This window comes from Mytilus trossulus, chromosome 9 (genome assembly GCF_036588685.1).
Source record: "Mytilus trossulus isolate FHL-02 chromosome 9, PNRI_Mtr1.1.1.hap1, whole genome shotgun sequence".
Classification (NCBI taxonomy): Eukaryota; Metazoa; Mollusca; class Bivalvia; order Mytilida; family Mytilidae; genus Mytilus; species Mytilus trossulus.
Genome location: NC_086381.1, coordinates 42,106,886 through 42,121,911, shown reverse-complemented (window position 1 = coordinate 42,121,911; position 15,026 = coordinate 42,106,886). Strand labels below are relative to the sequence as shown.

Below are 15,026 nucleotides of genomic sequence, written 5' to 3'. Positions count from 1 at the left end.
ATAAAATTTTAGAAAATTGTACTCAACTGTGATCTTTGATTTCTGTGTTGTTGTTAGTGCATGCATGCTCAGAAATATTTATACTTTCAAGATATCATATGTTAACGTACTTCTTTCCATTTAAATGACTTAATACTTTCATGACTGTGTGCATATATAATATGACTCGAATGATTGTTACATTTACAAATCAGTAACTTCTGTCCATTTATATTTTTAAAATGCAACTATTTAAATTTTCAGCGTATTAAGGAATATGATTTAAAAAAAAAGATGTTTAAAATTTCTGTCATTTGAGTTGTTGCATAGACTATAAATGTGAACCTACGTCATTTTTGCAAAATCTTCAAAACTATGGACGGAAACATTTACTCGGTCTCCATTGGACAACCAAAGGTTTTCTATTTCAGGTGGGCTTATGTCCTTGTATACTGTTACCATGTCATCGATGTATACATCAAAGATATCAAAAGCTCGAACGGTGATGTCTAACTTGTCACCATCATTCCATGATACTGATAGTGATGTAGCCTCCTCCATGACATTACTAGTACTGACAAAACTAACTTTCTGTGTGATTGAAGGGGAAAGAACTATAAATTGAGTTTCATATCTAACAATACCTGCAAAAAAAAACAAGTAATAATTCTAATCTTCATGTTTGATTGAATGTCAAGAAAAAAGCTGTAAATTAGAAAAAAATGTGTGCGGTTTTTCGATTGTTAAATATAACAAAAACATTCCAGATTAGCAATAGTGATGTAAAAGAATGCTAAACTTTTACTTTATCAATTTAGAATAGGTGTTTTTAAATTTGCGAATTTATTCCTTCATAGTTCATGCAAAAATGCAAATATTGAAAATATCTATGATTACTTCTTTTCTACTTTATAAAAATATGCAAGTAAAAGATATAAATATATGGGACACTATAATAAACATTTAATTTTTTGTTCTTATATATATTATATCCTATTATAAATGGTGTACATCTTGTCGTCTATCATGAGTTAGCACTGTATTTATATTTTAGTTTTGGGTATTTCTTGTGTATTCGTTGTGATATAAAAAGCATCATACTTCATTAATTATTTCATAACAAGTGATGTTTGCAGTAAAACAAAAACCACCTACCCTTCGATCTATGAGTTTGACTCACCCTTTAGTGTATTTTTTCCTTTTTCTCGACCAATCTGGTCCCGTTTATTGCTATATTTACATCTCTAAATCAATATGGTACAGATGTGCAAGAACATACCTTGACGATGAGGAACAGTTGTTGTTTTACGTTTACCATAATGATCGTCATACTCAGGGTCAACATGCTTCCTTGGTTTTACTGATTCTAACCACAACTGTTTATAATGCATCTCATTTGTAAATCTTCCAGGCCAGTTCACTATCAGTATAGGATCATCAACATCCACCCATACATACTTTGTATCTTTCGTTGACTGCTGCACTCTTATAGTTTTACCATCCTCAACTTCAACGTGGGAGTTGTCATCGTAAAGGAAAAACGTTCTTGCTGATTTTTCATTTCCAGCTCTGTCGATAGCCGTGAATATTACAGAGTACATTCCTATTTTTGTAACTGAAAACTCACTCTAAAATTAATGTTATATTGTATTCTATACACAAAGAAAAAAGTTAAGCACCGCCCGATATATTGCATGATATTTTTTTTTACCAAAATGTTAATTTGAATATAAATATTGGTTTTAACAAAAACAATGTTCCTTTAAAGAGATGGGATCATACAGGTTTGACCGGTTATTAAGATATCAACGTATCATGCACGTAAATTAACTCTTCATAGAAACCTGGACTAAATTTAGTGTACGCCAGGAAGCGCGTTTCGTCTACAAAAGACTCATCAATGACGCTGGAATCCAAAAAAATTAATAAGGCCAAATAAGGAACGAAGTTGAAGAGCACCATGCTACCATGCAAACAACATAATGCAGTTTCCCCGCACTTCAAATTTGAGTAATTAAGTTCGGCGATTTGAAAATTTTATTCAGGCTCTATGATGATATGGGGAAACATCTCTCATGACTGCAAAATGTACTTGGTCATTATACGAAGAAACATTAATGGCGATCAATACATTAGAGACGTTCTTCGGGCAGTAGTTGTACCTCATGTTGATAGCCACCCATTGGGTGCAAGACCTGTGAGTATGGATAACAACGCTAGGCCGCATCGATCAAGGGCGGTTATCGCATTTCTACAAGGCGAAGCAGTAACTGCTCTTCCATGGCCAGCAATTCGCCCGGATTAAATCCGATAGAGTATATTTGTGACACGTTAGGCCGTCGGGTACATACAACCGAAACAACTGTACAAAATGTACGTCAGTTGGAAGCAGCGTTGCATCGAGAATGGCGGCAAATACCACAGCAGAAAATCCGACGACTTACTGTAGGGATGAGACGCAGAGTTGAGGCCTGCATCCAATCACGTCGTGGTTACACTCGATATTGAATACTGAACTATTGATAATTTTAACAGACTTATCATGGACGTTTTCATAGAGAATGACATAAGTATCATGCATAACGAACTCAGTAGGTGCATACTCAAAATGGACACGTTTAAGTGTTAAAACTGGACTTTTTTCTCGCAAGTTAATAGAAATATCAATAATAACAATTATCACAATAGTAATGATACGACTGCTGTTCTATGTTTTGCAAGGTTGTTTCCTTTCAAATTAATATTTGCTCTGTGTACAAGTTGTTCTGTATCCTTCATATAACATATAACGTGATAGGTTGTGACTTTGAGCCTCGTTCTTAGTAAAGTATGTTCGACTTTGATTCTAATTAACAAAGATTGTCAGTTATATTGCCGTTGTCGGTTGTTGTCTTTCTTGATTTCGGTTTCCTCAACAATGAACTATAGAGACATAACTAAGTTTAGTCGCTTTACATAGGGCTGAACACAGTAAAAATAAAAAAAAAACGGCACGAAATTAAGGAGATGCAATAAAAATTGTTAAGAGAGATTTTTTTCTATGAAGACAAAAAAGGACAAGACTACTAGAATTAAATTATTTATACAAGCATTCGCATTATGTCTTTAAGTTTCGTTCACACCTCGTTGTCAATATAAGGAGTTTAATGCGAAAGCATGCAGTGAGAGGTTTATCTATAAAACCATGTTTAATCAATCATTTTTTTACGTAAGAAAATGTCTGTACCAAGTCAGGAATATTACAGTTAATTTTCCAATTGTTTAATGTGTTTCAGCTTTACATTTTGCTATTTGATTACGGACTCTCCGTTTTCATTTTACCTCGGAGTTCGGTTGTTTTGTTATTTGATTTTATTTTAGCAATAACACAGAAAGTGTAAAACGAACTATTCTACCGTGTGAAACTACAAATACCTTTCTTTTATTGGTCGATACATGCCAGTTTTTATATTTTTATCAGAACATTAGAGAACCCTTTAACAATGCACAAAAAGTATAACAAGATTCAGTTAAACGTAGGAAAGGTATCAATTATATTTTTACTATATAGGGTGAGATAATTATTATTATTTGTTAGATCATTTAAATACATCTATTCAAGCATAAAATTACCGAATCACTAAACATATGACTACTCGATTTTATTTTAGAATGTTTCATAAAATTTACTGTTTACAAAAGTATAAATTATTCTAAATAATAGGTATGTTCTGGTACCTAACAGAAAATCCTGGCCGTTTTCGGCACAACTTTTTTGAACTATTGGTCCTCGATGCTGTTCAACTTTGTACTTCTTTCGGCTTTCAAACTTTTGTTTCTGGGCGTCACTGGTTAGTCTTGTGTGGACAAATTGCACTTCTGGCGTATTGGAATTTTAAACTTGTTGCCTTTTGTTAGCTATTATTCGTGTGTTTCTTTGTCAATTGTGTTCTCCTATTTATTTATATTGTAGTCTTGTAATGTTGTGTTGTCATTTTAAAGTTATATTTCACATGGCCATTAAAGAGGAAGGTTTGGCATTCCAAAAAATCAGGTTCAACCCACCTGTACCTGTACCAAGTCAGGAATATGAGACATTGTTATATTATAGTTCGTTTCTGTGTGTGTTACATGTTAACGTTGTGTTTCCGTTTGTTTTCTCTTATCTTCGAGTGTGAATTCACATTACTATAATACGTGTCACGGTACTTATTTATTCCAAATTCATGTATTTGGTTTTGATGTTATATTTGTTATTATCATAGGATTTTGTCTAATGCTTAGTCAGTTTCTGTGTGTGTTACATTTTAATGTTGTGTCGTTGTTCTCCTCTTATATTTATTGCGTTTCCCTCAGTTTTAGTTTGTTACCCCGATTTTGTTTGTTTTTTGTCCATAAAATTACCGAATCACTAAACATATGACATAAGCTGACGGGCGGAAAACGAATAAAGGGACGAAAGTACGTTCAAACACAACATTGTTAATATACCACACCACATTTTGACTTAGTGGGTGGTATTAAAAAAGGTTTAAAGAAATCAATTGTTTCAATCACGTAATGACAAACGGTCAATGAAGGAAATCTTTGTATCCTACTTAACTACCCAATGTACGCAAAAAATGTTTATCAAAAGAAGTGTATACGAATACACTTTAAAACATGATAGCATTAATCCCTTTTATCTCTAAAAACAATAATAGTACTGATTTCGTTATGAAGTGATATTGACTTAAACAATCATTTAAGACTTTCGATATTTACCGTTTTACTTTTACAAATATCAAACAAATCATTATCAATGACAAGGTAAGAGTATACTTAACCTTTAATATATACAGGTATCTAAAACCCTTATCTAAAAACCCTACTCATATTCGTATAGGCATGCTTATAAATCGACACAACTTACCGATAAATCTGTACGTGATAAATTTTTTGCTTCTGTAATCTTCGTTCCTTGATCTTCTGACAATGACGTTCCATCATTACCAAGTTCAAAAACTTCATAGTAGTAACTCCCTATACCAGCTAAGTCATCAATCCAGTTGTTCCATTGTAGTTGAATTGTTGACTTCAATATAGAAAGACTTTTTATTGTCAACATAATTTTAAATGAATAACTTACCTTTTTCTTATTTGTTTTTCAGATGTGCCGGGTTGATAGGTTGTAAAAGTCACGTAGGAAAGAAGTAAATAAACCTCAAGAGTACATACAATTGCTAAATTGGGTTCATATGAATGCTAATTAAAAAAAAAGGAAGAGAAGTAATGTTGTTAAACATTTAACAATGACATTTGTATATAAATAAACTTATAAGTTTATAATTCAGACAAGTGCACGAACGACAAAACAAATATGCCCCTCAATCATACTGACTTATACTACATTACTATTCATACATTCACTTTTGTACAATTACAAACAATTCATCACTTACGTTCGTTGTTACATCTGGAGCAAGAACTGGCGGTACAGTGCATTTTATTCCGTGAGTTTCAACACATTGCTGGGCAGGTTCGTCCAAGTCCCAGTGAAACACAAACTGACGTGAAACAGTTCTACCTATTAAATCTACACGCTTCCTCGGAGCCTTTTCAGGATCAGTAGGATGCGCGTCTCTATCAATGTATTTCAAATGGCCGCCATTTGTTATGTCAAACGAATATATTACCCTACAATTAATGACAACGACCGTCCAATCATTCTCTAATACTACTTAATTAGACTGTTCGACATTATTACAATAGAACTGAGTAAACATGTTTAAAAGTTAATCTGATCAAAAAGAAGTCTCTTTTGTTAATGTTTTAACTTTAAAATGTATGATTCAAAGAACAGAAATAAAAATTCACAGATGCCTCACCACATTTGCAAAGTGGTCATTATTTTTTTTTAAAAAGGATCACAATATCTTCCATGTTATCGTCACATCTGCTTATTTTCGTAATTTGTATAGACAATTGGCAAGAATAAAGAGTTCTTCCAAGGTATTATAAAAGCACAAAAAAAAACACTTAAAAAACTTCAAAGGAATACTGTATAAGCTTTTGATCGATACGAGTTGCAATATCCAAAAAGTGGTGAAGATTTTATATCATTATCTTATATAGAACATTTTGCTCAGTAATTTCTTCTTAATTTTTAATTTGGTTTTAAAATGCCTATTTCTATTTTGTTCATTTTACTTGATTTTTTTGATACAATTCTAATACTTTCCAAACTATACATACATTTGTATATTCTATATTCTATGTGTTAGTTCAGAACTTTAAAAAAAAAAGACCTACAAACGTTGAAAAAAGTAAGGAACCTCGTAGTAAATAATGCAAACGCAGTACATAGGCTATTACCAATTTCTTTCATCATGTAAATACTTCAAAATCTTATTTTTTTTATTATTCATGTTTTGATTAACCACTCATTAAAAAGCATGTGTTTCTATATTTCTTGACAAAAATACTTTAACAGTTAATGTCTTTCAAAGAAATATAAACAGTAGTAGTTACCGGTCATCATGTTGAAACGGCAAGAATTTATGCCAAGCGTTTAGATATACCATTGGTTCTTTGCATTGATATATGTCATTTGTAGGCAATTGTTTCTCTACATGGCATAATTTTACAATAGGTGAAATAGTGTGGTTGGTATCTAGAAAAGAGGATTAAAAATCCAGTAAAATATCTATAGACCTTAATATATATAAAAAAAATATACAATATTCGCTTTCAATGCACAACCGATAAGATATAAAATATATATCACCTTTCCTTTTTTGCATCTCAATACAAATGCTTTGCAGAATTTTTTACTATATGAATTATTTTAAAAAGTATTGAACAAATGCATCTGTATCTATTAGTTTCATGCTATAAATTTGACCAACCGCTTGCTTGGAAAGAGTGAAGATTTCAATCAATGTTTATTTTTGCTGTTTATAGTTGACTCCATCATTTTTTTTCTATTTCGAATTAATGAGATAAGTAGAAAATGTTGATTTGGGGGCAATACCTAATGAACAATTTCTTTAATTCGAACTCAGCTGCACAGTTCTGCAGTTTCTGTCTACGTAATTAAGTTTCTGTATACAAATTGAACTTGAAAAAAAATCGTCTTTCATCGCATATTAGTTCTGCAAGAAATTAACGGAGAATTTTGACACGTTGATTTTAATATATGTCTTACTTTGCTGAACATTTTTGTCATTTGGAGTTTCTCTCTGTCTATCCTAATTTCTAACAAAAATACCTCCAAAGTAGTTTAAAAATTGTTCTACAATTTACCAACAGTTAATTGAAGAATCGAATTAACAGAGAATGTGATTAAATTGTACAAACAAATGAGCAAATATAGTTTTGAACTGTGTGGCTCAATATTTTAAGAATGGGAAGATTATCTTTTGTTCAGTTTACAACGACTAACGGTAATTGGTGTATGTAACTTAAATTCAGCAGTGTGTTCGCCTTAGTCCTTATCTACCTCTGACTAGTGTGAGCTTCATCGTTCCAGCGAGAACTCCGTATTTAAATTCTGTGATAAAATGATTTCTTCCTGTTTGATCAGGTGCAGGTGGCGTATCATTAACCTTGAACACAGCAGTAACCTCTAAATACGCTCTGTTTATCATAATATGATTTGTCCATTTTGTCTCACGTGGTATTGGGTCATTCGGATCAATGGGAGTTTCAACGGGATCGTCACTTGGATTTGAACTATTCAATTTAGCAGTAGCATATGAAATAGTTGAATCCCGAATTACTGAAATGGTAAAATGTAAATTTATTGTTACCCTATCTGTAAATGTTACAAAAATCTGAATCGATCACACAGTACATTTTACATGTATTAATAACGCAACATTCGACTTTCTAAACGAAGAACTTTGCAAACTTACATTACACTAATGTCTGAACTGTATTCGATCGTTTAAAAACTGTACAGAAGTAATTTTTAATCATTTCGCAGAGAAGTATCTAACTGTACATACAATAACTGCAATACGCTTTTAAAATGATCACATAGTTTAATATGCGTTGTGGTCTTATTATTTAGAAAAAGAGGGAGGAAAAATACAAGAGGGACAGTCAATCTCATAGATCAAAAATAAACTCACAAAGCGCCATGGCTAAAAGTGAAATGACAAACAGACACATAATAGTACAAAAGACACAACATAGAAACCTAAAGACAGAGCAGGTGTTCCGGAAGGGTAAGCAGATCCTATTCCACATATGACACCCGTCATGTTGCTTATTGTATTACAAATCTGGTAAAATATTTAATTCGGTAGATCACATTCATGAAAAGGGAATAGTAATGTAGTGACGACATAAGGAATGGTTATTCCGTATCTGACAACCAAGTCGTGATGGCGTCCATAAAATTTACGAAGGGATGATTTCAACTTCATCGTTTGGGAAATTTTAGTTTGATAGCTTCCATATCAAGGAATTCACAATAACAAATACAAGCCCTGGAATATCGTATCAATTGGGAGACATATACTCCATATGCTTGCGCTGCTGGAATGTAGCTACATAGAAATGGAAAGTTCACAATTGGGAAGCTGTCATCTCTTTTGTCGTAAAGTTTTGTTTTCAACCGACCCTCATTGTCAATTTCTAGATATTAGTCAAGATACGAGGCACATTCAACTGTATCTGTAGTATACTTTACATCCAGTTCGATGGGATAGATTCGTTCAACATAGCCACAAAATTTTGAATTACTTAGTGAGAGAACATCATCTTTAAAGCGGAACGTAAAATTGAAGGATATTGGTATCTTCTTATCTTTCTTCCGGAGGAGATCCTGTAGGGTGTAACTTAAGGTAAATTGAGCCCTATACAGATTGGTAAATTAATATTTAGTTTAGGTTAGTACGAAAAGTGATTGTTATCCAATGTATCGGACAATGTATGAAAAAGTCATCCAAGCAGAAACGGTCTCGTAACACATACATATCCAAATTAATTAGATAGTACACTCTGATGATGTCTTTTTATGTCATATAGATCCTCAATTATATTTTGTACTGTGTATTTCTTTTGTACTTGACTTGCGTCCATCATGCGGGTTTATCAAAAGGAAGCGCTTCGGACGCACCAAATCTTGAAATATTGATTACATTACAAAATTCCAAGTTCTAGGACATCCAACCATTCTGATTTATAAATTAAATTTTACATATTGTTAGCTTATTTTCATAGACATTTAACCTATATCAACTTACTAATCGTTTATCAATGTTTAAAAAAGTCCAAGAAATTGTTTTACAATGAATTAACTCGCTATGATTTTTAAGAGTATGTATCATGCGTAATTTAGACCTAATCTGCGCACAATATATTTTATATCTTTATCTTTATGTTACGAATTGTATCTCTGATCTTACTGACTGACGATTTTCTTACTCAGCATAGTAGAGTGATATCAACATTAGCGCTAGAAAAAAATAAGTGCGAACTTGCCGTTGTCATTGAAATTACAACGTCGGCATAGGTAAATTAGTGATCAACATATTATCATTGGTAATCTCAACTTGATTGCTTTTCTCACTTTTGCCGTACCGACTCAAAGGACAAAGTCAATCTATTTGAGATGCCCAACAATAAGCTATTAAATATCATTTTATGAGCATAACATGGCATTCAGAATTAATAGTATAGCTAATTATGGTTGGTCGTTATGTGCGCCTTTTATATTTTTTTTTATCTCAAAAGACTTCGTGCACTTACTCTGCTTTATACAAATAAAGACAAAATAAATTTTCCTTATCCCTTACGTAACGGAGATGTTTTTTCAACGCTAGGATGAGACACGAATTTGCACGTGCACAATTGTAGGCATGGGGGATAAGTACATTATACGCAAAGATAAGATAAATATATAACCAGACATGCATTTGCAATCGTATAACGTCGATGTTCCGAATCTGTTTGATACATGTAATAGATTTAGAATTTAGAAGTCATCGTTTTTACCTTATAATAACGAATGGTGGTAAATAATTGTACGAGAAAGATTCTTACTGACTCTCCCTTGTATCACCCTTCATATTGACATTATTTTCCTTTTAATAACTTATATCAAATCAAGCTTAACTCATTGGTACTTTATGTCCGGCTAAGGGAAAAATAAAATATTGAAATAAGAGGCCAAAATATATAAGGGATGTTTTTAAAAGCTTAGTTTCACAAAATTGATCCACATTGACTGATAACATGGAAATTTGTTTTCAGTATTTCTCTTTTACAAAATTCTTATTCTAACATTTGTCTAAAACGTAGATAACGCCCCTCTTTAAAGATAAACATATATAATAGTATAATTAATATTGATGTATTTCCAATTCAGTCTCATAAAATTGAGAATGGAAATGGGGAATGTATCAAAGAGACAACAACCCGACCATAGAAAAAACAAACAACAACAGCGGAAGGTCACCAACAGGTCTTTAATGTCATGTATACTTACTATGATCGCAGTTATGATCAGGACCACCGAACCCATCTAGACATTTACAAGACGTTGATATTTCTTTGCTACATGTTCCTGGGTAACATCGTTTGCTGTCTGCACGCCATGAACAAGTTTCTAAACAATAAAAAAAAAGGAAAGTATAGTCGAATTGAAATGCCAATTGACACATTACTTGTTGACCGACACACATGATTGTTTTTATAATATGTATTCAAATACCAAAGATAAAAGAACATAAAAAGCTCCTCAAGTGTGTTTATTTCATATAAATCTATTAATAGAATATTTTCATAGTTTTGGAATGAAATTATTCATAGCAATATTTTCATATATGAACGTCACTTACGTATGCAATTCTTGAAATGTGGATCGCTGTTGCCATTAGCATCTCTATGTCTGGTATACGCTCTCCAGTACAGTTTGTCTACAATTTCCCCGTCACAATACTCGCAGTGGTTACTAGGTATACTAGTACAACGTCTGTGTTTACAATGAGTTATAGGTGGACACACTAAAAGCAAACATATTGCATATTTCAAACTACGTAGATGAGGGAAAGCATATACAATATTTCCACCCACGTGTTTTATCTCTCTTTAATTTCAGATGTATATTATTTGGTTTTATCTTTATAAAAGATAGATGATGTTTATTGACTTGTACTGAGATTCGCAACATCGTTTAACAGGGCTGCGTTCAACATCGTAGCGGCTACATAGGGCTACGTAGATTTATGACTCTTGAACGTTTAGCTAGCCTAGCTGCTACCTAAATATTGATAGCAGCTAAGCTAGTTTATCGTTCAGTAGACAAACATCTACGTAGCACTACGTAGCCGCTACGAAATCGAACGCAACTCTGCTTAAATAGTCTTACAAATATACATTTGTTTTACTTTTTGAACAAATGCAATATAGTTTTCAATATATTTGTTGTTTAATTGATAGTTATTGATGGTTGATTAATGTCTAGTTATATTTTTTGTAGCATGTTAAGGATCAATATTAATGCATTTGACATAACCGATTCTGTATAAATAGTTTTACGTCATACGGAAATATGGAAAAATAATTTAAGATTTACTGGCTGTTGTTTCCTTATTTTGCCTTTTGATTTTTGATTTTCCTTTTTGAATTTTCCTCGGAGTTCAGTATTTTTGTGTTTTTACTTTTTCCTTATCGTGAAGTGGCTTATAAATCGTGCCTCTTCAATTTTTTCTCATCTTCTTTTTTCACAAAAAGTTTGTGTGTGAATAATATGGACACAAATACCTTTCTATTTATCAAAAATATTAAAGACTCACTACGACAGTAAGCACGGTCAGCATAAAAACCATCGTTGCAGCCAGCACATTGTTCAGGGGTTTGACAATGTCCCCCACTGTTACGCTGTGGATTTCCGGCCCCCGGTCTGTAGATAATGACATCACTGTAATAGTATTTATGGCATGCCGATGGATTGATTTTTCCGGCACAAATTGCTGCAAATTTGCAAGTTAATTAGTAGAAACAAAATTTGTTTTCATCATAGTAATCAATTGTAATAGAACTCGGTAAGTGAGTTGTAAACAGTTATTATTGCATAGAAATATGCAAATGTGGTACGATTGTCAACGATACAACGTTATAAACATTATCGATAAGGGGGGAAAGCCATATCTGTGTACAAATACAGGTCACCCTTCGATCATCATTAATATTCAAAACCCATACCGTAAAGTAAATTATAAAAACTTCTGTAAGGCAAAATCTGACACAAATCGAAAGTAAAAACCATTTGCCTTGTATTAACTAAGACTACAATATTAACAAATAATCAAACGATAAACCAACATGACACTCAACATAACAGGTTCCTAGTTTTGGATAGGTACATAAAAATAGAACATGGCAGAATCTAATATATTTGCGTGTGCCTTATACAAAGTTTTTAAACTCAACATTAAAACAAATTTAAAAAGGCATCATATAGTAAGGAGAAGATTTTTGGTAAAGTTAACGACGACGGACGACAGACGACGGACGACTGACGACGGACGACGAGTGATGAGAAGACAATGAGACGACTACTTACAAAAGACCAGAATGAAACAGAGATTAACAACTATAGATCACCATACGGCCTACAACAACGAGCAAAGCCCATGCTACATAGTCAGCTATAAAAGGTCCAGAATGACAAATGTTAAACAGTTCAAATGAGAAAAATAACAGACTAATCATTGTACAAGCAATAAACGAAAAACAAATATGAAGCACATCAAGAAACAACAAACACTGAATTACTGGGTACTGACTTGGGACAGGTACATACATACGGAATGTGGCGGTGTTAAACATGTACTTATACATAAACCATGTTCTCTCAGACTAAATTATCAATCAGTACACTTCCAACTGATTGAACGTAAATTCATAATTAGTAGTCTTAAAAAAGTGATTTTGTGCAAATCCAAATTATAAATATTGACAGTTCGTTGTATTGTCCAAACTGTAAAGCCATTTTTAAATTGCCCCAAAAAATACAAACAAAAATTCAAAACGTCGCACTGAGAATAATAACTGGCTAACACAAGTGTTGTAGAAAACCGGATATTAATATTATATATGACGGATACTTGTATAATAGTTTGGATAATAGATTCGTTAATATTGATAAAATCATTTATATAAGCATTGATTATAAATTTTGTTTAATTATTGGTTACCAAGGAGTTATTCTACCGGAAGTAATTTATACAAACTGCAAACTAGCATACATGAATAAAAACACAAGAAAAATAGGTTGATATTTTAATTCGAGGAAAAGGTCTGTTTCTTTAAAACATTGCGACAATCCCTAAAACAGTATACACTGTTAATAAGAAAAACATTCGAACGTGAACATCAAACCAACACTGACAACTATAGCTTGAACTTTATTAATGTAAGAGAAAATCCTTTCACACATATATCATTCATGTTTCACTGTAAGACCTCTTGAAAACGGATACAAGTTGGAGTTGAAAACAAAACTTATTAATAACTTAATACCTTTTAAAACAAAATCAAAGTTACGAATGTCTCAGAAATAAAAGGAGCAAAATAAAAGCGAAATTCTCCATCAGCAATTCATTGTCAATAATATTATATTAAACTGGACAATCTGAACACAAAATAAGAAAAAGAAGATATAATAACTGATACTGCGTAGTTATACCAATCTTTAATTAAGCGTATGTGATCTTACGAAACGTAAATACTTATTACGAAACACGACAGTATTATTTTAGAAATTTTGTTTTAGATATAAAACTCAGAATGTATATTGATTGATTCCTTTTGCAGGTTCTTGGTTGGTAAATCTTCGGTTGTTTAACAGATAAGTGACATATAGAAATATTTATTGTTAAAATATAACTTACGGTCTGGACAACTGTATCCATTACTTCTGTAACCTGGACAACATCTCAGGTAGGAATAGAATTCACTTCTGAAAGTGTACCGGGTAACATTTAATCAAAGAAGTGGTGAAAATAAAAACAAAGACATGTATTTGTATGAATGCAAATAACTTTAAAAAGGTATATATCATGTATATGTAGGACTCAGATTGACATCCAATCTTGCATCATAAAAGAGTACGATTAAAAGTTAACGATCGATATTAAACAAAGTATTGGTTTGCTCTCTAATCAATGTCCACTCCTCGGCTATTTTTTAAAGAGGGTTTACAGCCAAGGATATAATGAGGGGGCGTTTCAACCAGATGTCTCAATTCAAACGCATAGATCGTCAAAACATTCTCTTCTTTCATCCGGTTCTGCTCCTTTATTCCTAGGATTCAACTTTCAAACATCCGTCTATATTGGTGCATCTTTCTGTAATCATCATGATCTTTGTGTGTTGGATATCTGTCTTATTGTTGTATACCCAAAACCCCATTTATCCATCTGACAATGAAAGTATGTAAACAATGTGTATACAGTGGAGCAAAGTCTTCCACACAAACTATTGTATGGCCGTGTAATATCTTGTTCATGTTGTCGTTTAACCATGGAAATTCTCTGGAATCAGATGATACATACTCTGTTTTTCTATATCATTTGTCATTTTAATCCCTATGATGTTCAATGAATATAAAAAACATTAAGTCTATTTACGACATATTATACAAAATAAAACGATCACTTCGGAGAAATATGAATTAAGAAAAAATCAAAATAAATAATTCAATTGTATTGGACATCGAAAAGAGGAGACTACATCCAATCGATCGGACATCGTTCTGGTTATACACGATATCACGCTGGGCTTCATCAGTTCTAGAGGGCAACAGACCTTGATTGAATCGACCATGTTGCGTCGTATTGGACGTCAGTTTGAGGATGAGACGACGATCTGAGTCTTACATATATATCACATAAACTAGAGGCTCAAAGGAGCCTGTGTTGCTCTTATGATTTTTTTTTACAATTAATGCATGAAATAATGTAACCGTTATAAAAGTTCTTTTGCCTTAGTTTCAGAGAAAAAAGTCAAAAACTGCATTTCCCCTAATGTTCTATTTTCAGCTATGTCGGCCATATTGGTTGGCAGGCAGGGTC

The 15,026-nt window shown here is 32.5% G+C and overlaps 1 protein-coding gene across 1 annotated transcript in view; it reads right to left on the bottom strand.

The window, feature by feature from the left end:
• LOC134684634 (uncharacterized) overlaps positions 1-14,532 on the bottom strand; it is a 55,405-nt gene extending 40,873 nt beyond the window's left edge. Inside the window, exons 1-8 of the mRNA XM_063543936.1 lie at positions 14,508-14,532; positions 11,745-11,921; positions 10,788-10,952; positions 10,436-10,555; positions 7,446-7,717; positions 4,871-5,032; positions 1,259-1,607; positions 329-623 (exon numbers count right to left, since the gene is read on the bottom strand). Of these exons, the coding sequence (XP_063400006.1) occupies positions 329-623; positions 1,259-1,607; positions 4,871-5,032; positions 7,446-7,717; positions 10,436-10,555; positions 10,788-10,952; positions 11,745-11,921; positions 14,508-14,532 (1,565 nt within the window). The remainder of the gene's footprint in view (positions 1-328; positions 624-1,258; positions 1,608-4,870; positions 5,033-7,445; positions 7,718-10,435; positions 10,556-10,787; positions 10,953-11,744; positions 11,922-14,507) is intronic.
• Positions 14,533-15,026: the final 494 nt, after the last annotated feature.